The following is a 26,626-nucleotide window of genomic DNA, read 5'->3' on the forward strand; positions in this document are numbered from 1 at the left end:
TTTATTTATTTATCTATTCCTGTTTCTTTTTTCAATATTGACCAGATTTAATAATTTTCTTTAAATCAGTACCTGATAATGCGGTATCTTGAGAACCATCATAGATGGCAACGATGGTTGGTTCTGTCAAAAGTAATTGATCCAAGAATCTCAAGATATCTTCTTTGGTGACTGAATCGATTCCCCTGCAGATCTCGTCGGGTGTTCTCCATACTCCGGTGGTGAGTAGCTGTTTGGCCATGTCATCACACAAGACACCACGCAGCTCCAAATTCATTAAAATCAAACTCTTTTGTTGTCGCTTGGCTCTTTCAATCTCTTCATCGGTGATCAAACGACGTAGCGACAGTAACTGATTCAACATCAGTGAAATACCATTCTTAAGGAAACCGGTGCTGGTTGCCAAACGAATTCCGAAAAGACCGATGCCAGCTTCGAGATTCAAAAACGCTGAACACTCACGGACGTGTTGCAAAGCGTATACAACATGTAGATTCAAACGAGATTGCATACCTTTGCCTGGTCCACCGACTGAGAAATCTCTGCCACCTCCCAGCAGTGTCTGCAATACGAAACCGGCGTAGACGTCTTTGCTTTCGCCGACACTCTTGAATCCTCTACATGGGAATGCAAGGTAGTAGTATGCCTGTTCGGCATCCTCCACGTCGGAGATCAAATGTGATCCACCATAGTAAGGAACACGATCGGTGTTGACCAGCGACGATGCAGCGGCGGCAACGCCTGGCGATGGAGCACTGTATGGGATGTCACCGTAGTATCGCTCGACATAGTTTACCAACTGGCGATGATCTATACCGGTTGCAGAGATCACAATGTTCTTACCGATGTAGTGGTTCTTCAGTGTCTCGCGCAGGTGTTCAACAGTGAGTGCTTCATATTCTTGTGGCTGGGCGTGAGGACTCTGACCGAATCCAGTGTTTCCAAATGCAACATTTTGCATCAACAGTGGTAATAGATCTTCTGGATAGTTTAAAAAGTGTGAAAACGTTCTGATCGCATCCATCTTTACTTCTTCAAACTCTTCACCATCGAAATTCGGACATGTAATCTGATCTGCAAATGATTTCAAAATGTACTCTACATCTTTTCTTAATACTTCAACTGAAAATTGAATAGAATCATTGGATGTTGCTGATTGTGCATTTAATGATATAGTTTCATATTTCTTTACAATATCTGCAGTTGATTCATTTTTTGTTCCCTAAATAAAAATTAATAAATGTATATATATATTACTTATTAATATAACAATATTAAATAATGATTTAAATAATAATAATTAAATTACTTTAAAAGTCATTTTCTCTAATAATTTGAATACACCTCTATTCTTTTCGGTCTCGAAAGCAGAACCACCACGAACATACAATCCAATGGCACATGCATTCTGATTGGTTTGTTGTGATATCACTTTAATACCGTTTGGTAGTGTAGAGATATCTGCACGATTAAAGTTTGCTGCTGTATTAAATGGTGTATGTTGTTGTTGTTGTTGTGATGTTGTTGATGATGTTGATGTAGTAATGTTTGGTGTTGGAATTGATTTCTGTAGGAATTGATTAAGCTTTGGATGTGGTGTGTTCAATGATGTAAATGGACTTGGTTGTTGTTTGATTTGTTGATGAGCAGCGGCAGAGGTGATATTAACACTGCTATTATTGTTACCACTGGAAACAACATGAAGATCATTTTGAACTTTCAAATCATCTTTGGGTGATTGAAAAAATGACTTGCTACTATTATAATGAAATCTATTAAATAAAGGAGATGCTACATTCTGTAGCGATCTATATCCTTTTAATAAATTATTCATAATTTAAATATATATTTAAAAATGAGAAAACGAAATGAATAAAATGAAAATTGATCAATGAATTTATTTTTTTATTAATTAATATACAATTAAATTTAACACGAACAAAAAAAATGTGATCATCAAATATTTATTTTACATATTTCTTTATTACTTATTTTTAATTGTTATTATTTTGATGATGTTATTATAATTATTTTAGATTGCAATTATCTATATAAATCAAGATAAAATCCCATAATTGATGCAGATCGTAAATGTTTTTACTAAAACGAGATTTGTCAGAATCTTTATAAAATATATACACAATTTAAGTAGTTGATTCACACCTTATTCCATGGTATACGAGTCAGGGATAATCCATTGTGTTAAAGTGATTGTTGAATATGTTATGAGGTTTACTATCATGATTGATTATTCTGATTACTTATTCATCATACATTTCATTTTAAAAAAATATTAAAAAATTATAAAAAAAAAAAAAAGTGTTTCAAAAAAATAAAAGACTACTACTTGTATGAAAATAACATTTGGTGACAGGTGCAAGTTGGTTGTTCTTTAAATTAACTTGGCAAACAATACAATACCAGCAGCGCAAATAATATGTGTGTTTTTCGAACAAAGACAAGAAAAAAAATTATTAAATAAAAATTAAAAAAAATGATATTATTATGTGTGTTTTAAACCATTTAAATTTTTCAAAAAATCTTAAATTGAGAGAAGCAAAAAACAGAGAAAACAATTCAAGTTAAACGGAATTCTCATTTTATTATTCTTTTTTTAATTGTAAAGATTTAATCTTTAACTATAGCAGAAGTATTTTTTATTATTATTTTTTTTTTAAAACAAAATTTAAAAAAGTTCTTTAGTTATTCATTTATTATTATTATTATTATTATTATTTTTTGAATGAAGAGAACTGAACCTCAATTAAGGTCATCTTCTTCCAGTACACCTACTACCTCTACATCTTCTAGTGGTGCTAGTGGTGGTGGTAGTAGTAGTACTGTTGGAAGTAGTAGTAGTAGTGTTAAGCGAACTACTACTACCCCTACATCTACAACATCATCTTCATCTACAACATTAAAATCAAAACCACTTAGTTCTATTACATCTACACCTAGAACGACAAGTAGTAGTTCACTGACTACAAAACATTCAACATTACCAGCATCTTTACCTTCTAGAACAACAACAACAACTTCAAGTTCAAGTAGTAAGCCATTGTCTACTACCACTACCAAACCAACAACAACAACATCTACCAGTAAATCAAGTTCAACAGTTAGTAAAGTATCACCAACAACTAGAACATCACTTTCAAGTAGAACTACCACAACCACAACATCAACAACCAGTAGAACGAAATTAAGTTCATCTAGCAGCGGTCTAAGTACAACCAAAACAGCAAAGACCGCTTCTAGTACTGTTTCTTCGTCGACTGTCAAACCAACTAAAGTAATATCATCAAACGTTGATAATGGTAATCAAAATTACGAACAATTCAGCCCAAACACACTGAAAGCAATCAATGTCGATACCAATAGTTTAGCAAGTAGCACTTCTTCAGAGTTTTCACAAGATTTCGAACGTGTTGTATCAGAGTTTATTGTACTTGATGAGAAACAACAACAACAACAGCAGCAACAACAACAACAATACCAGCAACAAATAGTCATTTCGGATAGCTATGATTCACTTCCACAAGAGACATTCCTCAATGATCCTACCAATCCTATTGTCATTAGTGACAACGAAGAAGAGCCAGAAGATGACAACTATTCTACTCAACACGAAAATAACTTTGACGATGAGGAAGAAGAGGAAGAGATAAACGATGAGCAACAACAAGAGGAGGAAGAAGAAGAAGAAGATCAAATCGAACATGTTAATGAAGAGCAAGTCAGTCAACAAGAGGTACAAGAGCCGGTGGAACCAATCGAAAGAATAGCAACAAAGAAATCTAGTGGTGGAATATTTTCATCATTTTTCAATCTTTTACCTAAATCTTTTGTTCAAACAAAATCAACTACAACACAATCTACACCTTTATCAACAACAACAACAACAACAATTAGTGACACAAAAACAACACAAGCAACACAAATAACACCAACAACTATTACATCTACCTCCACTAGTATAACATCTATCTCTACCTCTGAGATTTTAGAGACATTTACATCACCAAACCAGCATACAGTTGAATCAACAACTATAGTTGAGAAAGAATCATCTTCAGTTGATAAAAATCAAACACCACCAACAACAATAACAGCTTCTCAAAATCTTACAACCTCTAATTCAATAACAGAAACAATTCAAAACACTAACAATAGCAACAATAACAATAACAATAGTAATAATAACAATAGCAATAGCAATAATATTGTTTATAAACAACCACCTCCACCTGTTCAACAACCAATTCAATATCAACAACAACAACAACAACAACAACAAAATTATAGATATTCACAACAAATGATGATGGGTCCACCACAACAACAACAACAACAATATCAACAACAATTATATCAACAAAAGAGTATGACAATGATGTCAATGGCAAATATGAATCCTAGAGATAATTTCCAATCAAGTCATTATCATCCAATGTCACAATCATCACCAAACCTGACAAACTATCGTGCAAGTCAACAATTTAATCCCAATATGTTTATGCCACATAATCAACCGAATGGTGTAGCTCTTTTACCATTCGTTATACCACCAGCAAAAGCATTGTCGATATTCCAAGATTGGTACAAGTCACTTTGGTTTGCACCCACCAACTTTAGAGAGCAGTTGGAGGAAACACTCGATATGAACTACTATTTCGTTCCCTATTACAACTTCAACTCAGTGGTCAGCTCTGTGCACAAAGGTAGCATTGGTTTGGTAAAGAGTGATCACCAACAACAGGTGGTAGTGGTAGGTGATAAACAGATGGAGCACTACAATGAAGACGAGATTGAATGGTCCAATGCAATATCAAATGTATATCCACAGACCTATAGTGATATGTTGATCTATTCACCATTGGACTTTACAGAGGCGCCACTCTATGAGGATATCAAAGAGATTCAGTATTGGAAGTTGGATGTAGGTGAACCACACCATGCTCAACACCCACAGCTTGCAAACTCTATCTATGAGCCAATGAAATACTATCAGAACAACAATATCAACTATCTACCACCATTAGATCAACCACCTGTAACAACTCAACAACCAACCACTGATCCACAATTAACAAAGATCCCTCAAGTCATACAACCAATGGAGATGAATAGTGCATGGGAATTTGCAGAGGCAAAAATCAAAAGAAACGAATCCTATGGTAATGATCAAAAGTTAAAGAAAGATCATATGGCTCATACTGTTTCAGATGTTGAAACAACTACTCAAATTGGTAAGTTACAATAGATAAGATAACGATTAAAAAACAACAATTTTTAATCAAATAATTAATTTTTTTAAATTTTTAGATTCATTTACATTTAGAACTATTTATGCACCAATTTATAAAATTAATTATCGATTTGAAGGTACTCAATATTCATTTATTATCAATGGTCAAAATGGAAATTCGCATGGTCAAAGACCTTATGGTGTTGGTTCAATCAAAAGTACAGCAATCAAATTCCTGACAGCAGGACTTTTTGAGAATCATAATGGAACGGCCAAGGCAGAGAAAGAGATTACACAAAATGGATTGATTAAAGGTTCTGATCTAAATGAAGTGGATTCCTTAGATTATTATAAACCTGATCTATATTATCTCTTGTTGCCTGCATCCGATCAATTCCTTATGATTAAAAGTAAAGGTTTCATTGTAAGTATATAAAAAAAAAATAATAAAAAAAAGACTAATAGTTTTTATTAATTTTTTTTTTTTTTTTTTTTATAGATTTTAAAGAATATTGGAAAACAAGATATAAAGCTTGAAGCTCACAAGAGAATGAGTGATGAAATTGGTGGAAATTGTTTATTAAAATCTGGTGAAACTCAAACTTTTGCATACAAAGGTGTTTGGTGTATATGTGTTGTCGAAGGACAACATTCTTCATTGGAACTGATCAGAGCAGAGACAAATTCAGGAGGTGATAAACCAGAAGGTGATTTACTTATGGTTTCCTCTTAGTTCTTTTGCTTTTTTTTTTGATGTACATAAAAATAAATATTTAATTGGTATTATTTTAAAAGTTGTAAAAAATTACTTTTTTATTTTCTTTTTTAAATCATTTATAATCTAAATATTATGTTTATTTTTTGATTTCTTTCAGTTTATTTGAAATTCGTTTATCCTCTGCTCTTATTTTCTTTCGATTGAAAAGGTAGATTGATAAACCAATGACTAGTGCAACACCAACTATACCTCCAATTACACTTCCCACTATGATCTTCCATTTTGTGTTGCTTTGTGTGCCTGGACATTGTGCATTGCTATTATCAACATCGGTCTCTACTATCACACTAAAGTCAGGATCAATGATAGCTAGTTGAGTATAAAATGGAATGTTCATGCCAACTTTACTGCTGAGTATTGTATTGTTTGTGTCGTCCAACAATTTGTTACTGATAATCGTTGGTCTCGAATCAATCATTGCTCTATTTAGGAATTGGCAATAGAGGCTCTGATCGTTCACTCTGATCTTCACCCAACGAATATCGCTTGTCTTTGGTGATGTCACTTTTTCAATGCATCCATCTTGATTCATCTCCACCACTTGAATATCAATGACAATCTGCATGTAGTTGAGAGGTGTATCAAATGGGTATTCGTTCAAAACTATACTATATTTTAGGGTACCTGGTGTCATCGTATTATTTATACCAGCAAATTGAACACTACTTTCTTCACCAAACCATTGGACAACTACAGTAATGTTGGTACCGATGTTTTCGATTGTCGAGGTATAGTTGTATTGACGGTATTTGTCTGATGTCAAGTTACCAGATTGTACCTGTACCATTTTCCAATTATCCATTTTATATTGTTTGAAAATCTGACCGTCTGGTTGAATTTCATTTAGATATTCGATTTTGATTATGCTGCTAAAGAGGATATCAGAGCTGTTCGTGATTGTAGTAGTTGGTGTATTTGGATCGACGTTTGGTGGTGGTTGTGGAATAAATTTGGAAGTACAATCAGGACCACTATAGAATGCATTACATTGACACATTCCATCTACACATACTCCATTTCCTCCGCAAATTGGATCAACACAAGACTCTGGTTTCGATGTTGGAGTAGGTACATTTTCACCTGCAAGGTACAATATATTTGAGTAGCCTGCCTTACTCTTTACAATGATCTTGGCTGATTTGGCTGGTTGAATAATGAATGAAAAAACAACACCACTAAAGAATGTAACGTTGAATGGTTTAAACTGTCCATTATCATAAGAGATGTATCCATTAAAGTTTGACAAGCTGGATCCTAGCTTTTGACCAAAAACAGATACCTCCACAACTGTATCATTAAAAGGTGTATATGATTCTAATCTTGGTACTAAAAGTGAATGTTAGTCAATGAACACCTCTACAATCTATCAATGTTATTTAATCTTACAGTTTGAATAGAGTATTTGAAGTGATCCCATTGATTTTGAAGTACAATTCAGCATTATTGTGCATATATTATTAATATAAAGAGTTCTTGTTGAAGGAGCTGAGAATCCATATGGGAATATATATGACTGTTTAAATCTAACGAATGTATTGTTTGGTGGTACATATATATAGTTTAATGGAATATACAATGATTGACCCAATACTTGTTGTGATATTACAACTGGTGTTTGAGATGATGAAAGTCTTGTATTATTAATCCTTACAAAACATGTGATATTCAAAGTTCTTTTTGATGGATCTACCTCTCCAACATCAATAACCTTTGGGAAGAAATCAAGCTCCAATATCTCTGGTTGATCATATACAATTGGTACTAAAAAAATTATAATTAATATTTTTGTTAATTATATATATTTCAATTTTTTTAACTTACACGAAGGATTTAGAAATATTATTTTAAATGTAGTAGAAGTATCGTTCAACATGAAAGGATTGTATAGGGGTGGACTACTACCTGGTATGTTGGTTGCATAGTTTCCACCAGTATCATATAGCTCTACATAGTTCAATGTATAGTCCTGAGTTATATACATGTCTGAGCTAGCCATGAAAGCAACTTGGTATTTATTGGTGGTACCTTGAACCAAGTTGCTTTTGTCAATAGTAATGTTGGTTTGATATTTATTCTTGCTACCTTGAATGATAAAAGTTCCATGATCAAAGCCATTTGGTGAATCTTCAATGGTCACGTACCAACCGACTGTAATCAAACCTTGCATTGTTATTTCAACAGGATTCGGTGATATCAATTCTACTCTTGTGATCATTGGTGGCATATGATCACAGTTAGTAGATACCACAGAAAATGATTTAAAGTTGAATAAAGAGATGTCTGTCGAACTAACATAATATGAAAGCGGTAGTCTAATGATGATTTCACGTGGTGCCATATTGATTTGAGTGAGATTGATAAACACTTGATAGTATTTCTCTGTTGAATTCCAAATTCCTTTGAAAACCTTTGTGTTTTTTTCGTATTCGAAATAACTAAAGTCCAAAATTATGAATGGTTCAATATTTGGATTAGAATTACTGAGATTGAATCTTAACATATTGGTTTTATAGCTATCTGTATTAACCAAATTATTTTCCATTTCAAACATTGTTATATTATTTATATAAACATTATCTCCATCTATAAAAATTAGATATTTAATTAGTAAAATTATAAAATTTTATAGTATATATAGATTCACTTACAAATGGAAGGAAAACTTGGAAATAAGTTTTGATCATTTGTAAAATCAATCCCACTTTGGAATTGAACAATGTTTAGATTGGTATCAGTAATACTTAGAGTATAAACTGAATCGGAAAGTGAATTATAGTTGACAAGCTTCTCATAAACACCATCTGTAATATCACCATCTACTAAATTTCCTGCATCCATATGAACACCATTGGAAAAGGAAATGAATAAACAACCACTTTGTTCAATAACACCAATTCTAACCAAGAGTATAGATGGAGAGAATCTAACAAACTCTAAAAATTCTACAGATGATCTATTTAATTCTATAAAAAGCTTATTAATATCAATTCAAAAAAGGGGGTTTATAAATCCAATAGTTACCTTGAGGAGGATTTCCTCCACCTGGAGAAATGGTGTAATTTCTTATAAAAAAATTGGCAGAAGAGTCTGCGGTGTCAAGATATGAATATGATACAGTGGTGACAGAGTTGACTTTATCTGGATAGTGAATGGCCAGTAACGTACCACTCTGATAGTTTCCATTTACAAGCTTGTTGTTTGACAATAGATATGGAGTTGTATTGGGCTGATAGGAAACTGTCATATTTGGTCCCATATTTGTTGCATTAGCATACCAATAGACGTATGAATTGTCGAAAGTTGCAGCAAGTACAGGGTTGGTAAGATAGCCAGTCAGAACAATCTTGTATTCTAAATAAATCTAATTTAGTATCATATATTAGAAAAAAATTATAAAATGATATTTTCTTACTAGGATAGAATGTCAACTGATTATCGTAGGTGAAAAGACCACTATTGTCATATCCGGAAAATGACATTTCAATGTTGGACGTACTATAGTTTGAACAAGAAGAGAGACCATTTAAGCTTGGTGTAATATCAACATAGTATATACCATCTCGACCTGGCAGTCTATTCATCAGTGGACTGGCAAAGTAACAATTATTCATGGAAAGTAAATTAAATTTTACAGGATATGCTTTGTCAACATAATTTGTTTCAATATAAACGGTAAGATGATTGGAGTTTGGATATCTCATAACATATGGTTTGGTTGAAACCATTTGAAAAGTAGGTGGTTCTTTAATAAAATATTAATAGTATTAGTAGAGGAAATATTGACAATCATTAAGCCAAAATTTACCTTGTATATTGAATCCGAATAGACGTTTAAAATTGGACCGTCCATTGTAGAGATCGATCAAAATGCTTTGGCTTGTTGGGCTGTATGATAAATTCAATGTTCCCGAGCAGGTATAGAGAAAAGTGTTGTGGTCACTCGGCTTTACATAGGAACATACAAAATTTTGTCCGACAATCTTATATTCTGATGTTTGTACTTCTGATTGTATGAAAAAAGTGACTCGCTGAGTAGAACCAACTAAAGTGAAATCTGTCTCTACATATTTGAAATCTATAATATCTGATTGTTGACCTAGTTTTTCAACACATGTTAGTTTGTTTTCTGTTTGTCAAATAAAAAAAAAATTACCATTTATAAAATACAAAGATATTACAACTATAAAAATACAAATAAAATATTTATTCATTGTTTACTAAACACAATCTTAAAAATAAAAAAAAAGAGAAATTTGTGTTCAAACCTTTTAACGAGCTAAAAGATTTTTTCGAAAATAAATAATGTCGGGGCTGTAACCTGGTAAAAATAATCAATCTTTTGAAAAAAAAAAAAAAAAAATTGAGAATTGGTTGTTTGATATTTGATATTCTGATTATCAGAATCACCACCATGGTATAAATTTGGTTAGAACCATGTTGATCAAGATCTTAGTGGTCGAGCTTCTAAATTCCATACTCCATAATATGTAAAAAAAATAAAAAAAAGTCAAACAAAAATATATAATTCACATTGTTAACTTACTCTTTATTTGATTGTAGTCTCTTGATGATTCAAAACGTGGAATAGCTATAGGTTGTTGTTGTTGCTCAATCATCATACTTCGAACTTGGTATTGCTTGTTACATGCTTTGTAAGGGCATCGACATACAGACTATAAAGATAAACCATGATAAGAAGTCCAACAGCTACTTGAGACAATTGCATCAATCGTTGGTCACTTTGGGATGAAGGCCATCAGAGATCTATATATTGTACAAGATACTCTTGTAAATTAGTATATGATCATCATTATTAATTCTAATATTTAAATCTTTGTCAGCATGCATATTCAATAATGCTTATCTTAAAAAAAAATTTTATAACGCCAATTTTAATATTAGTTTAATATCAAGATACATCATATCTATAGTATATTGATTTATCTTTTTTTTTGGAATTGTGATCTATACAGATACATAAATAGTGTAATTCTATTTAGGTTTTTAGTTTTCTATTTTTTAAAACAGGTGACTTGATAGATATTATTTATATAATAACATTTTATAAGCATCATAATAAAAATATTAAAGATTTAAAAGTTAATTAATAATAAAGATAGTTTTATTGTTATTTGATTATAAAAGTAACATATTGAAAGTATAACTTCAAATGAAAATTTTTGTTTTTATACGTTTAGTTGATTAGTTTTTCTTTTAAAATATGATTTTCTGAGTTGTTGTCTTGTTGAATAATATAACTTGGCACTGAAGATGTCTGATCAAAATTATTATTAAAATAAATTGGTTGTTGCATTGGGTATGGTTGTTGCATTGGTTGTTGAGTTTGTTGCATTGGATATGGGAAATATGGATTCGGTTGAGCTACTTGAGAATAATCAATATATGTTACATATGGTGGTTGTTGTTGTTGGTTTAGTTGTTGTAATGGTACCACTTGTTGTGGTAGTTGTTGTAAATATGGTTGTGGAATATATATTATTGGTTGTTGTTGTATTTGTTGTGGTTGTTGTTGTAATTCTTGTTGTTGTCTGAGTAATCCGATTTCATTTGTCGCACCATTTTCGGCTACATTAATTGGTAGTGGGAGTTTTGTGATAACAACTCGCTTACCAAGGTGATAGAAGAAGTTGATGAGACAGAATATGACGATTGCGCATAGCACAAATATACCAACACCAACAGGAAAATACATAAAAGCAACATAACAAATTACATAGGAGATATGTAATATAATCCAAAATGCAATCTCCCAAGTAGATAGCTTACTACTTCTGCCTGTTAGAACATGTCCAGTTTCAACATTCACGTTATTAAGATAGAGACTCTTTTTCAAAAAGAGAGTCATCAAACTAAACAATGGTACAACAACATAGGTGTCTGTTACCTGTTGACCATTTGCATTGATTGATGTCACATTAAATGTTCTTCTTCTTCCAAATTTCTCGACCTCTACTACTTGTCCATTGAAAGTGATCTCCTTGGAGTCGGCAACAATCTCTCTCTCTTGTTGTCCACTTAATCTTAAAACCCAAGTTGACTTCATTTAAATTGTATATATAATAATAAAAATAATAATGATAATACTAAAATAATTTTAAGAGTTTTGTTTTTAAATTTAAATTTATTTGTAATTTTATTTTAAAAAATACTTCTTTCATAAAATTTGTGAGGTTACAAAAATAAATGGTGGTGTTGTGCGGTTTTACCTTTGATTTAAGCAAAAATGTGACATGGTTCTTGTAGGCGCAGGAAATTAATTAATTTTTTTTTTTTTTGCACAAACACAAAATCAATTTAAAAAAGAACATAAATAAATTAAATAATCTAAATCATTTTGTAAATCTGCCTTTAAAGTTAACAAAAAAATTTTGATCATCTGTTTGATTGACAAAGTGAATTCCAGATGATGTATTTAGATCTTTTATTTAATAATATTTTATTGATTTGACATCAATCAATCACAATCAAATTCTGGGAGGAAGAAACTTTTAAAACATTTTTTTTAGAACATACTTTTCAGATCTATCATGATAGATTATAAATTTTTATTAGATATTAGATATTTGTTGATTGACAAAACATACCCAATAGGATGTTCAAATAATGATGATAATTAAGATGACGATAATTATGATCACTCTCAAACTGTTGATTGACATTAATGTTGGTGATAACTATTTAGAGCCTTCATCCAACAATTACAATAGAAATTATTTTAATTCTCAAGTAAATTAAATCCAAACTCTGTAAAATCACTGACTGCTCACAGTGTAAAGAGATCATTTTAAATTCTCGATAGAATTGCTTCAAAGCCAATTGGTGAGCAAAGAAGTATTGCAAAATAAATAGTACAAAAGAGTTTTTATATTAATTTTGAATTTTGAGAACCAATGATTTAAGTAAATGTATAATAATTTAAGAGAAATAAATATTAGAGTAGGAAGTATTTCATAGAAGTGCCTAAGGTATAGAAATTAATTAAATAGTTTGGAGAAAATTCTATAAATATTTTGGAATAAAAAAATTTTCGATAGATATACAATTCATGTGTTAAAAAAAATAAGATATTTTTATTTGTTATAATTGTAATTTACCCATATGGAGGGTAATTAAATAAAATTTTTGATTAGGATAAAAAGATAGGAGTAGATATTGTTAAATTAAATATTTGGTATTGATTTTTAATAAAAGAATATGTTTATTGGGTAGAGTGGAATATGATCAAGATATCTTAAATGAATTTCTTCACTTGATCTATATAGATTTGAACTGCTGATAGGTTTAATCTACAACTTTGGGACCATTGCAACTATTACATTTCAATTTTGATGATATTTCTACACTATTAAAAAAATTATCGAAAGACTTGATAGAGACTGGTAGAATATTGTGTTTGCACTGTTTGCAAAATATTTCAAAAAATTCATTTAAGATATCTTGATCATATTCCACTCTACCCAATTCCATGACTTTCTTTAAGTTCTCCAAACAAAATTTTTGTTTGTCTGTAATTGCACAACCATCTTTGCATTTAAGAAAATCTAATTCCCAGAATCATTCTTTTTCATTAATGTAAATGCTAAGAACATATTAATATTATTTTAATATTTCTATTTTAAAGAATACATACTAGTTAATGGAAAAGAATGTATATCACATTTTGATTAAACCTGAACAAATGCCTCTCACATCATGAGCTTTACCAGATTTGGACTGAGTATCAAGCAATTGATTACGGGAATTGGATAGGTTCTCCCCTTTAAGATACTTGCAATAAACTTGAAAAGCTTTTTTGTAATCTTGTGTTTTAAATGTATTTTCGTTAATATTCATTTAATATTTTTTATATGAACAGTTAGAATAATGATATTAAATAAAACTATTTTACCTAGGCAATTTATACTTATCAACAATGTGATGAATGTTTAAACTGTAATTTTATAAACTTCTCTAATTGAATTAAACCCCGGTGGAGTAACATCTTTCATTAAAATTGATATCTTATCCTTCTGGACTCAATGAACTTATGGAACTATAATCTAAAATTGGGTTATTTTTTTGAAATCTGAACCAATTTTTGATCTTTTATTTCTATAACACTATTTGATTGAAAAAACATACATCATCATTTCAGTAAAACCACCAATAACGAAATACTTATTTTCAAAGATTGTTAAAAAAGATTATTTTTATAGAATTTATTTTATGAAGAGGGTATGGAACCAATAATATATCTAAATGACATGAATTTTTGTTGTTTGAAAGCAAATCTATCTGACCCAATTAGTAAGAGATTGAAATCTGCCTACCTTTAATAAATTTGATTGATTTATATCAAAAACAACACTACTAATCTATTTGCTTCTTATACTCAACACTCTTGATTGTATTTTAAACAACCATCATGGGTATATAAAATTTTCAAAAAAACAAAATTTGATATCTTTTAACTTATTTATTTAATCATACTCAAATATTTTACTACAATAAACAATAATATGTATCAATAATCATTCTAAAGATATTATTGTTCTTTTTGGAGAATCTTTAAATCTATTCAATAGTATAGATCCCTATTGGGAAAATATTAAATTAGAATATCAGTACCCTAATAGAATAACACAGATTTAAATAAAAATAGAATAGATTTTTCAATCAAAATAGGTGATTCAACTTATTTTATCCGATGCCATCATGGTAGCAAAAAAGTATAGCTTTAGCGATACACTCAAAAGCAAATTGAAAAAAAAACCAAATGAAAGAGGATCCATTATTCATGGCTATTAAAGGATCTACCGTGGCAATGTTTAGGGAAATTCAAACTGTATCATTCTGAATGGCTGGCATATAGGAAAACCATTCTTCATACACTGCCCATGGCCTGCCGATACGACTATCTGATGGTGAGCTACCCATCTATTCTTGTTTGCTCAAGTCTACCCATCCGCACATTCGTCTCACCGTTGGCCAGGATAACATGAAACTTCTACTGTCTGTCAAAAGAACCAAAAGACCTTTCATGCATCTCACTGCTGCTATTCGATCGATTACAGTGACCTGTCATATATGGTGATAATGCACAACCTGTTAATAAGATATTGGATAACGCCAACACACTATACACCAAATATGGCAATAAAAGAGACTCTTGAAGATAAATACTCTATCAAATCAGATTTGATCGCTTCCATAAGGAAACAACAGAAGAGGTAATACAAATCGAGTAATACACAATTAAATAATTATGATTAGAATTTGTCAATTTAATATTTATTTTTAAAATTTTATGGTAATAGACAGTAACATGTTTATTCTGAACCAACACCACCTTCGAAACCGAGCATCTATTAAAATTATTAAAAAAAAAAATAAAATAAAAAAAGTAGGGGTTAGTAAAAAATTCATCAAACCTTTTGAATTTCGTCAAAAAAAAAAATTAAAATTCATCAAACCTTTTGAATTTCGTCGTAGAAGACAAGTACCAAGGCTCCTCCTGAACCTCTGATGGCATTGGAGAGAGCACCCTTGAAGAATGCAGATGGTCCTTCCTTGGAGGCAATCTTCTTCCAGCAGTCCCAGGTGCTTGAGTAAAGGATATCAGCACGACCGGCTTGCATCATCATACGTCTACGGACAGTATCGAATGGATAAGAGATGACACCAGCAGCAGTGGTAACAACTTGAGCGATAGCCCAGTTTTGCCAGAAGGTAGCCTTCTTTGGATCGTCGAGGAGCAATCCCTTGGCTGAATCGTAACCACCGAAGAAGGCAGCACGGTAGACAAAGATACCTCCGACAGAGACACCGAAACCACGGTACAAACCGATCAAACCATCACGCTTGTAGATGGAAGAGATACAGTTACCCAAACCAGTGAATTGACGGTTGGCACCAGTACCGATATCAGCAGCTAAACGGGTACGGGCAAAGTCCAATGGGTAGACAAAGAGCAAGGAAGTAGCACCAGCAGCACCACCAGAGAACAAGTTACCAACAAAGAACTTGAATGGATCTTGCTTTGGAGACCAACGGACGAAAAACTTCTTATATTTATCCTTGAAGGCAAAGTTCAAAGCTTGAGTTGGGAAATATCTGATGACGTTGGCAAGATTACCTCTCCTTTAATTAAAATTAAATTAAAATTAAATAAATAAAAAATTAATTAAAAAATTATTTTTTTTCTTATATATATATATAAAAAAATAATTACCAGAGTGACATGACACCTTGTTCCTTGGAAACTCTAGCGAAACAATCGATGATACCCTTGTATTGCTTGTCGGCGGCAATTTGGGTGGAGGCAGCTTGAACTTGGAGCAAAAGCTTGACACGTTCAATTGGAGCTACGATGGTCTTTGAGACACCACCGGCAGTACCTCCGATCAAGGAATCCTTAATGAAGGTGAAGACTGGATCTTGCTTCTTGTCTTGTGACATATTTCTTTTGTTATATATGTAAAAGGCAGATAACTACAAAAAACTAGCTTTGATTGTGATGTGAGTATTTCAGCAACTGAGAGCGACCAGCGAGAGAGCAGACTACACGTGAAAAAAAATCCAGTAAAAAAATTTAGAAAAAAATTAAATAAAATAAAAAAATTAATAAAATTTATCAATTTTTTTGGTTAAAAAAAATAATCAAAAATGGATTATTATGATTTTTTAAGTCAAATGGAATTTTCTGCACTCAGATTTATATTGTTTAGGGTGGGAGGTGAAAAGGTGGATTGTGGCAAAAAAAAAAAAAATAGAAAAAAAAATAAAAATAAAAAATAATAATGACGAATGATTCAGGTGTAAATTTTTTTTTTTTGTTTTTTTTTTGTTTCAACCCCAGGGTTTGTGCCGAAATGCTATGTCGGTTGATGTAAAAAAGTTTCAACAACACATCAAATAAATTAAATAATAAACAAATATTAATGATTACCAAATAAATGAAGATCAATCATCAATTAATCTATGTTATTGATTATTCACACGTGAAAAACATAATTATTTGTTGTCTTTTCTATTTTTTAGACCACCAATCAAAAGTTTTTATTTCTTTTGTTTACCTCCAAAGTATTGAGATAATTTGAAATTTAATTTTTTGTTTGGTTTCTTATTATTATTATTGTTATTGGTGGTGGTATTATTATTATTATCATTATTAATATTGTTATTAATTAAATCATTTGGATTATTTAATATTTGTAATTGATGTTTTAGTTTTTGAATCCAATTATGTTGGTCTTGTTGAGTGGGTGCTTTCATAAGATACTTTCTCTTTGGTGTTACTATATAGAATGATTTCAATTCTGAAAGTTGATCAGCAGCTCCTTTATCTTTGACACGTTTGATTGTGAAATGACCAGTACTTCTTTCACCTTCTTTAATTTCCAATATCTCTGTCAATGGAATACGTACACTGGTTTCATCGTCGCTGGTAGGTGATACTGGTGGTGAGCTATCCTTTTCCTTCTTTGCTTGATTACCAGATAGGTGATCAACAGTCAATGTAAACCAAAGGGTATCATATCTTTTCAAATATTTCGATTGTTTATCTAAATATCCTTCAAATATTATATTTTGAGGTTGATTATTTGATGACATATTATTATTTGAAGTAGTAGTTGTAGTTGTTGTAGTTGTAGTTTCAATATTTGGTGAGCTTGTAACAATTGATTCATTATTATTATTATTACTAATAGTATTTGCTAAATTTGATGATACATTATTATTACTATTATTACTATTATTATTTAAATGTTGTTCAAATATTTGATTTAAATTATTATAAACTTGTTTGATTGTATCGGATGATGGTATGGGTGATCGAATAATTGATTGGTCCGATTGATTATCCCATGATAATTGTTGATTTGGTTCCAAGAATCTATCTAGTCTGACAATGGACTGAAGGAAATCTATTGATTTCCAAAAATCTAAATGACTTGATACCGGTAGTTCTATACGATCATTTCCAAATTTAAAGAATAGCATGTCACCGGTTGTACCACTTGGAATTGGAATCAACTGTAATACATCGAAAATTAGCTGATATTTGGTAAGTAAATGATCCCTAATGGCATCGTATTGACTGATAGACTCTAATTCTTTTGCAACTTGTGGGCGCTGATTATCGATTGATTCTAATAGACTATCGGAAAGAGGTCGACAATATGATTGCTTTTTGGTGGTGGTGGTGGATGACTCTTTGATTTGATCAATTAAATCCTGTGCCAATGTGGTGATAAACTCTGTATAGTTATTGGATTGTAGATATTTACTGAATAGTTGTGGGTTGTTAAACAGATTGGGTGATGTTTTTTGAATTGATTTCATTCCTTTCAATATAGAAACAATAGTGTCTGGTGGTAAATTATTCTGATTATTTAAAAGTTGAAATAGATATTCTAATGATTGTTCTGTTTTCTCTGGTCCACACATACCAATGCTAAAACAATTGATAAAGCAATTAATAAAATTATAATTTATAGTAAATTATTATAGCTATTTACATTTGAACCAATGAATATTTTGAAGAAGTAATATTTGAAATTGACTCCAAGATATCACTGAAAATAGGTGTAATGGCAGATGGATATTTAGAGACAACCGATTTCAAAATGATTCCATAAAGAGTGCACAAAGATTGTTGTTGTAAACATGACTTTAATTGTACAATATATGGTATAATCGAGTATGGATTGTGTTTGGCAACTTCCGAGAAAATCGATAGTACCGATGCTTTGGATTCCGATTTATCTTCAAACTCTGTTATTAAAAAACCAAGATTATTTTCAAAATCTTTTGGATTGTATTGAATTAATCCACTTAGAATAGATAAATAATTTGGATATTTCGATGAATACTTTATTATTAAGAAAAAAAAAAGATATTAATAAATATAAATAAATAATATTATTAAATATTTTACTTACTTTAATTAAATCATTTACATAAGGTGCTAAAACGGATGCTTGATTGATTGCTTCCGATGAAAGAGATGAAAATACAATCGATTGAATTTGTGCATTCTGTTTACCGATTTCCAATACAAAAGGTATCGATTGTGATAATAGTGTATTGTTGGTTGGGAATAAGAATGATATGGTACCAAACATGGTGTATACAGTGGCATTTGCAACTTCAATCATGTTGGAAGGATTCGGTGAACCGCTCAACACTGACGATCTATTTGGACTGCTGGGTATTGCTGGTGGTGTTTGAACTGTACCAGAGGTTTCCTTTAAAAGATATAAAATACAACCATAGTATTGTTTCAAAAGAGGAATAACCAAGTCCACATTATCCTTTACGACTTCACATAATATATTTACTAAAGTAATAACAGCATCACCTTTTGATGAGTCTGATGTTGTAGAGATTGGTACTTTTTCAATATAATCCAATATTGTTGTTATAGTTGAACTATTATATAATTGATTCTTATCATTCTTGTATAATGAAATAATTTCTTCAGTTGATGTCATACTTTTAAAAAATAAATTGTAAAATATATAAAAATAAATCTGATTTCATAAATAAAAAACCTCAATGTAACATCCAAAATTAATAAATAAAAAAAAAATCAAATCAAATCAATTTTTTTTTTTTGTATTTTTTTGTTTCAATGAATAAAAAATGAATGATTTTATTTTATTTGTTTTTTTAACGGTCATTGTATGATTCAAAAAACTTTTCTAATAATGTCAATACATAATGATTTTCTTCGTCACCGTCATTCCATGTGATCTTCTTTCCACTTCCCGTATTGAATACAAGATAATGATAAGTTATTTCTTTACTGAGTGATTCTGGTTGTGCAAGACCATTGATTTGATCTGCTATATTACCCAATTCATTTAATTCCTCATCGGTCAAATGAAACAACTTTGATCTTGTATTAATTAATGAACCTGATTCTAAATTTACCATCAAATTACTTCTAGTGTTTTTTAATATATTTGATCTCATAACCATCATTGTACCCTAATAAATAAAATAAATAAGATAAAAAAAAAGATAATAATATATTTATTCTATATAAACTTACATAATTACTTTTTGATGATATAACATTTATAAATAATAATGTTAATAATATATATCTTATAGAATTATGATACATCATTTTAATATAAAAAATAATCTAAAAATAATAAAGTTATTATTATTCATCTTGAGATATATATATATCTCTATTTAAAACATTACTTTGTATTATCTAATTAATCAATTCATATTACAAAGTAAAAAAAAAAGAAAAAGAAGATAAATGAAAAAAAAGCTTTTTTTTTTTTTTTTTTTTGGTTTAAAATTATAATTTATTTATAAACCTAGATTGGTGTTTATACTACTAGGTTGAGATATTTACTACGATACTAACAACATATGTGTTGATTTTATTAACATGCAAAGGGTTTGTTAATCCAATACAATGTCAATAACAATTATTGCGGAAGGTAGATAGAGAAAAAGAAAGATATAAAAAAGATAGAAAAAGTGTGAAAAAAAATAGTTTGAAGTTGATCGGTCAGAACATTCAATGGTTTGTTTGTTGGTGTGGTGTGAATGAATGAGTGAGTGAGTGTTTATAATAATTTATATATATAAAAATTATTTGATAGGTTTTGGTTGTAGAAAGGTAAATAAAGATAGAGAGAGAGAGAGAGAGAGGGAAAGAGAGTAGAGAGAGAATATAAATGTTGTTTTGTAATTGTAGTAAATGAGATTTGTTTGGGTTATTGTTGTTTGCAGGCAGGGGAGGGTTTGTATCTATTTCAATAAAAAAAACAAACATTTTTATACTTCGTAAAGATTTCTGTTTCCGTGACTTCTATTGGTCTTCAGTGAATCAGAGTGAAGAGTATAGCCAATAGTTTGAGTGGGAAGAAGTTCTAAAGCAGATTTCAATGAACGACTAAAATAAAATAAAAAAGAAAAATAATAAAATATTGATTAATAAATAATAATTTATAATAATATAATAATTAAATAATTACCCAATTTCTTTTGAAGCTCTTTCATCATGACCGTTCCTTGTCCAAACAGTGATCTTATCACCTTGCTTTCTTGCGTTATAAACTAAACCACAAATATCTTCACTCGAATCAAAAGTTTCACCTACGCATGCCATGACAGCTTGTAACCATTGGTTGTCGACGGTTGCCTTTACTACGGGGACAGACCATTTACCGCCACGCTTGTTAGCTTCGTGCTCCCAAGTAGGTTCAATATCATCCTTGAAAAGATGGAAACTGCTACCTGGTCTAACTGTACTGACGAGTGGTAGGTTGTTAAATACGCACCAAAAATCTTCAACTGTATCGAAACTAATAATCTTCTTCAGACCTTCGGCCCAACTGTCTTGGGAAATCTTTTGGTTACGATAATCGAACCATAATGACCACTTGTTTTGTAGTGGATGCTTTATATTTGAATGTTGTTGGTCTTCTGTTACTTCGTTTTCTTGTTGTTGTTCGGTGGTGGCTGTTGTTGTGGTGGTTGTTTCTTCTTGTTGTTGTTGGTTTTCGGACATTTTATTGTTGTTATCGTTGTTATTAATTGTGTTGTTTGATGTTTCGTTGTTGTTATCAGAGATAGATAAATTAGCTGATTGTTCTACTAAGCACTCTACTTGGTTGTTTGAAGTTGTCATAGTTTAAAGAAAATTAATTTTTTTTAAAAAAAAGAGGTGTGTTGGTTTGAGAAAAAAAATAAAAAATAAAAATTTACAAAATTTTTTGCAAAAAAAAAAAATTAAAAAATTTTGTTTTTGAACGAAAAGTTATAATGGTAATAATATAAATAATAATAAATGTTTTAAAATAAAACTAGTACTACTTTAGTGTTATCTTTAGTGTTATTAGTTTGTTAAAACTTTGAGAAAGTTAAAGTTAGAATGGTGAATGGGGAAAGTTTTGATGTGTGGTGGTTGAAAAAAAAAAAAAAAAAGTTTTAAAATTTACAAACAAGTTTTTTGATATATATAAATCTTGATTGTTTGATACAGTGATTAGTTTAGTTAATAAAAAGGTTATTAATTATTCTTTAAAATAAAAAAGGTATAATTGAAAAAAAAAACAAAAGGTTACTAAAATAAAAATAATAAAAAAACGAAAGAGGCGGATGTTTAAGGTGAATGAAACTCACCAAAAAAAAAAAAAAAAATCCAAAAAAAAAAAAAAAAACAAGTTTTTTTAAAAATTGCTTTTATCAAAAATAATTAAAATTGATCAAATGCTTGTTTTTTTATTGAACTCGATGGCACACAAAAAAAAAGTGTGGTTTTTTTTGAAGAACATTAAATTTGCACAGTTTGATAATTTTTTTTTTTTTTTAAAGTTTTGCTTTTGGTAGTGCCAAACTAGATAGTCATTGCTGTTTGGTTTCATAGGTTGGGTAATAGATATTACTACGAACGAATTGTTCAATGTTTTCTGGTCTTTGAATGGTAGCGATACCTTGTTCGAATGCCTTTTCAATGACGTTGGTTGCAATTTGAACAGAGATCTCACGAATCTTTGAGAGACCTGGATAGATCTTACCGGTGATAACCTCTGCGTCATCTACGTTTGATGCCAATGTCTTGGCGGCGGTGTTGATCATCTCGTCGGTGACACGCAACGATTGACACAGGAAAGCACCCAATCCCAAACCTGGGAAGATATACATGTTGTTTCCTTGACCTGGAACAAAGGTATGTCCACGGTACTCAACTGGGGCAAATGGTGAACCAGAGGCAAAGATACAACGTCCCTCTGACCATTGGTAGGCTTGCTCGGCAGTGCACTCGGCATTGGAAGTTGGGTTGGAGAGTGAGAAAACGATTGGTTTCTCAACATTCTTGGACATTTCTTCAACGATTTCCTGTGTGAATGATCTTCCGATACCAGAGAGACCGACGAGAGCAGTTGGCTTGACATCCTTTACGACTTCGAGCAATGATTTCAATTGAGTGGTATAATCGGTACGGGCATATGCCTTTTTGTGTTCGGCCAACTCGTCGCCACGGTTGGTGGTAATCAAACCTTTACTATCGACAAACCAGAATCTCTTTCTGGCTTCCTCCTTGGTCATACCTTGCTCTTCCATCAACGATACAATACAATCAGCAACACCAATACCAGCACTACCAGCACCAAAGAATACCATTCTATGATCCTTCAATGGAATCTGAGTTGCTCTCACAGCATTAATAAATCCAGCTAAAATAACTGATCCAGTACTAAAAATTAAATTAATAAAATAATATGTAACATGTTAATTTTAATAGCTTACCCTTGAATATCATCATTGAAACAAAGGAATCTATTTCTATAATTTTCCAACAAGGTGAAACAATGATCATTGGAGATATCTTCGAATTGAACTAATACTTTTGGCCATTTATTGTAAACAGCAACCAAAAACTCTTCCATCAAAGCATAGTATTCTGGATCAGAGAGACGAGCATGCTTTTCACCCAAGTAAAACTTGTCATCCAAATATTTCTTGGTATTGACACCAGCATCAATAATAACTGGGAGTGTTCTTGATGGATGGAATCCAGCACCTGCAACATATAATTGTAATTTACCAACTGGAATACCCATACCATTTGTACCAAGATCACTTTATTTTAAAAATAAAATAAAATAAATATTAATATATTATATTATGTGTTGATGTTTTTTTTTTTTTTTTTTTTTTTTGAACTTACCCTAAACCAAGAATTCTCGAACCATCTGAAACTACAATAATATCAACTTCTTTGTGTGGCCAATTATCCAACATCTCACGGAATTGTCCTTTGTCTTGTGAGGAAAAGTACATTCCTTGAGCGAAACGGAACTCATTTCCAAACTTTTGACAAGCTTCACCTACTGTTGGAGTATAGACGATTGGCATCATCAATTCCAAGTTATTTACCAAGAGATAAAAGAACAAAGTTTCATTTCTATCACGAAGGCAATTCAAAAAGATATATTTCTCCAAGTTGGATTGGAAAGAGGTGAATTGGGCAAGAGCTCTCTCGGCTTGTTCTACAATTGTTTCTGTTCTTGGTGGTAGCAATCCTCTCAATCCATATTTCTTACGTTCATCTTGATCAAAAGCAGTACCTAAATTAAAAAAAAATATATTTAAATAAAATAAATATAAAAATTTTAAAAAAAAAAAACAAAGATGTTGCAAAGATATTTATTGATTTACCTTTGTTGGCAAATGACGATCTTAAAATATTATATCCTCCTTCCATTATTTATTTAAACTTGAAATAGATGTGATTGTTGCTATCAAATAGAGGAAAGCACTAGTGAAACTAAAATCTATGGAGCCGAGAACAGTTCTACATTAATAATCTTTTTTTGAATTGTTTCAATATAAAAAAAATTAAAAAAAAAAAAATAGAAAAAAAAGTAACAGAGACTTCAAGGGTCAAAAATGTGATCAACAATAGTTTGCATCATCATCGTGTGTGAGCTACTAAACCCCCATTACACACTTTGACCGTATTGTTTGATGAAAAAAAAATATAATCATCTTGAGATAGTTTTTTTTTCGAAAAAAATAGTAATTTTTTGCTGGGATTTGTGTTCCATCTTATGTGACAATAATTTTATTTTCTTTTTGGGGCTAAAAATGTGGGATTTATTTAAATTTTTTTTTTTGATTTTCAAACCCACCAGGTGCAAAAATAAATAATCTTTAAATTAACAAATAAATCAATATGTTTATTAATATACCATTTATTATTAAACAAATAATATTATCAAAATATCTAGATTTTATATATTTTTATAAAAATAAAGAATTATGGAGAAATGAAATATCAAAGATTTCGTTGGTTTCTCATGAAATATTTAATATAGTTTCTAGATTAGTAAAAAAGTGTTATCTACTTGATCATCAAATCAACAAACAAATCAGTTCAAAGTTCAAATTAATCAAATATGAAAATATAACAACATTAATAACAAATATTCCAATCATTTCAATTAGTCAATTTCTTCCAAAGTTAGAGTTGGTGATCATATCTTTTCTTGAAGGTAACAAGCCAAATAATGAAAAGTTATTATCATACATTGAAAATGGTGTGCAAGATAAAAATAATATTGCTAAAGTAATCATTGAATCTTATTCTCAAGTCAACACTTCTTCAACGCTATTCAAATTGTGTAACTACTATCAAAGTAATAGCTATAGAGTTAGAGAGAGGTTGTTATTTAGAAATATAGATATACTCCACCATGAGGGTGTCTATTTATTGAATTCATTAGTCAAGCTTTCACCAACTTCCATCAACTTCCTAGCATTGCCAAGATATCATCATTATAGTTATGAAGATCTACTCGATACATCAAACAGCTTGCAGTCGGTTTCAATTACTTATGATTTCATAGAGCCATACCATTTCACGAGTATAGTTGCCGGTTTAAAGTCATTGAAATCGTTGAGAGTCATGGTTAATTTTCATCAGATTGCAATGAGCTTCCTAGAGAATAGAGTCGATTGGAGTGGAGACGAACACAAGTGTTACAATCGTGATACAGAGCCGGCATACAAGACCAAACTGTACAAACATTGGGTAAGGTTTTTGGATCAGATAGCAGAACATCCAAGCTTGTCAGATCTAACAATCATTGATGTCGATTGTAAAAATCCCACACACAATTTCCTATCGCATCAAGTAGAGACAAGAGCTCAACTCATGGCACCACTGAGCCAAATGTTACAGAAGAAATCAAATTTACAATCTCTATTCATATCAAAGTTGGGTGTTGGTATTTACGATGACTCTTTGTTTAAAAACACAATACAATCAATTTTTATAAATCATAATATAACAACAATCAAATTATTATATCCAGATCTTTCAGCAGAGGTAATGGATTATATCTTTGACAACTATCATCTTTACAAACAAATAAAGAGTGTCCAACTATTCACACAACAACATCATCAAAAGATACTCGATTTCATCGACTCTATTCCAAAGTTGGAATCATTTTATTTCTCTATACCAATAGAAATGGCAGATTCTCTATTCGATGTTTTGGAGAAACTCTATCGATACAGTATTATCAATAATAGAATCATACCAAAGTTAATCAATGTCGTTGGATCAAAAAGAGAATTCTTTTCATTTCAAAATCATATCAAACATAACGATTATATTCCATTAGAAATCATTAAATTCGATTTATGATGATTTAAAAGTTGACAATGTCAATCTTACCAAAAAAAGAAGAGTGGTACTTGGCACATAATACAAAAAAGGAAATTGTTTTAAAAATCATTAAAAAAATAAAAAATTTTCGTTGCAAAGAATGTCAAATTCCACATTCTTTTTAATACATTGTTTTTTTTTATTATTAAAATTTAAAGTTTGAGGAGTCATTTATATTTATTTAATATGTATTAAGCTTATCTTTTTATTAATTTTGTTTTTTGTTTTTATTTTTTTGATATTGTACGACATTTATTTAAATTTGGTTTTTACAGATACAAAAGTAGAATCTCTTTGCACAATTTTCAAAATCCACAAGTACCACATAGTCATTGGTTTTTTATTTATTCCTTTTTTGTAATATTTATTATTTTCAATACTATCA

General features: G+C 30.5%; 9 protein-coding genes across 9 annotated transcripts; 2 read left to right on the forward strand and 7 right to left on the reverse strand.

The window, feature by feature from the left end:
• Positions 1-31: 31 nt before the first annotated feature.
• Positions 32-2,281, reverse strand: mppA (M16 family metallopeptidase; the record flags this gene model as incomplete). The annotated part of the gene is made up of 4 exons (XM_020573670.1): positions 32-1,222; positions 1,310-1,815; positions 2,102-2,122; positions 2,275-2,281. The coding sequence occupies 4 exons, from the start codon at positions 2,279-2,281 to the stop codon at positions 32-34; spliced, it is 1,725 nt and encodes a 574-aa protein (XP_020435742.1).
• A 462-nt stretch (positions 2,282-2,743) lies between these two features.
• Positions 2,744-5,981, forward strand: PPL_02692 (uncharacterized protein; the record flags this gene model as incomplete). The annotated part of the gene is made up of 3 exons (XM_020573671.1): positions 2,744-5,249; positions 5,326-5,672; positions 5,748-5,981. 3 exons carry the CDS (start codon positions 2,744-2,746, stop codon positions 5,979-5,981), a joined length of 3,087 nt encoding a protein of 1,028 aa, XP_020435743.1.
• Positions 5,982-6,102: 121 nt separating this feature from the next.
• On the reverse strand, positions 6,103-10,642 carry PPL_02693 (calcium-binding EGF-like domain-containing protein; the record flags this gene model as incomplete). Its single annotated transcript, XM_020573672.1, has 9 exons — positions 6,103-7,352; positions 7,413-7,787; positions 7,848-8,609; positions 8,675-8,989; positions 9,048-9,377; positions 9,439-9,768; positions 9,832-10,086; positions 10,180-10,206; positions 10,570-10,642. The coding sequence occupies 9 exons, from the start codon at positions 10,640-10,642 to the stop codon at positions 6,103-6,105; spliced, it is 3,717 nt and encodes a 1,238-aa protein (XP_020435744.1).
• Positions 10,643-11,220: 578 nt separating this feature from the next.
• Positions 11,221-12,090, reverse strand: PPL_02694 (uncharacterized protein; the record flags this gene model as incomplete). The annotated part of the gene is made up of 1 exon (XM_020573673.1): positions 11,221-12,090. One exon carries the CDS (start codon positions 12,088-12,090, stop codon positions 11,221-11,223), a length of 870 nt encoding a protein of 289 aa, XP_020435745.1.
• Positions 12,091-15,355: 3,265 nt separating this feature from the next.
• Positions 15,356-16,484, reverse strand: ancA (ADP/ATP translocase; the record flags this gene model as incomplete). Its single annotated transcript, XM_020573674.1, has 3 exons — positions 15,356-15,391; positions 15,500-16,166; positions 16,258-16,484. The coding sequence occupies 3 exons, from the start codon at positions 16,482-16,484 to the stop codon at positions 15,356-15,358; spliced, it is 930 nt and encodes a 309-aa protein (XP_020435746.1).
• Positions 16,485-17,084: 600 nt separating this feature from the next.
• PPL_02696 (uncharacterized protein) lies at positions 17,085-19,522 on the reverse strand (the record flags this gene model as incomplete). The annotated part of the gene is made up of 3 exons (XM_020573675.1): positions 17,085-18,483; positions 18,548-18,900; positions 18,971-19,522. 3 exons carry the CDS (start codon positions 19,520-19,522, stop codon positions 17,085-17,087), a joined length of 2,304 nt encoding a protein of 767 aa, XP_020435747.1.
• Positions 19,523-19,700: 178 nt separating this feature from the next.
• On the reverse strand, positions 19,701-21,690 carry eIF4e (eukaryotic translation initiation factor 4E; the record flags this gene model as incomplete). The annotated part of the gene is made up of 4 exons (XM_020573676.1): positions 19,701-20,021; positions 20,086-20,181; positions 20,841-20,952; positions 21,035-21,690. The coding sequence occupies 4 exons, from the start codon at positions 21,688-21,690 to the stop codon at positions 19,701-19,703; spliced, it is 1,185 nt and encodes a 394-aa protein (XP_020435748.1).
• Positions 21,691-22,075: 385 nt separating this feature from the next.
• malA (NADP-dependent malic enzyme) lies at positions 22,076-24,270 on the reverse strand (the record flags this gene model as incomplete). The annotated part of the gene is made up of 5 exons (XM_020573677.1): positions 22,076-22,080; positions 22,448-23,259; positions 23,313-23,645; positions 23,734-24,133; positions 24,225-24,270. 5 exons carry the CDS (start codon positions 24,268-24,270, stop codon positions 22,076-22,078), a joined length of 1,596 nt encoding a protein of 531 aa, XP_020435749.1.
• A 471-nt stretch (positions 24,271-24,741) lies between these two features.
• PPL_02699 (uncharacterized protein) lies at positions 24,742-26,220 on the forward strand (the record flags this gene model as incomplete). Its single annotated transcript, XM_020573678.1, has 1 exon — positions 24,742-26,220. The coding sequence occupies one exon, from the start codon at positions 24,742-24,744 to the stop codon at positions 26,218-26,220; it is 1,479 nt and encodes a 492-aa protein (XP_020435750.1).
• Positions 26,221-26,626: the final 406 nt, after the last annotated feature.

The sequence above is a fragment of the Heterostelium album genome (assembly GCF_000004825.1).
Source record: "Heterostelium album PN500 unplaced genomic scaffold PPL_scaffold3, whole genome shotgun sequence".
Taxonomy (NCBI): Eukaryota; Evosea; class Eumycetozoa; order Acytosteliales; family Acytosteliaceae; genus Heterostelium; species Heterostelium album.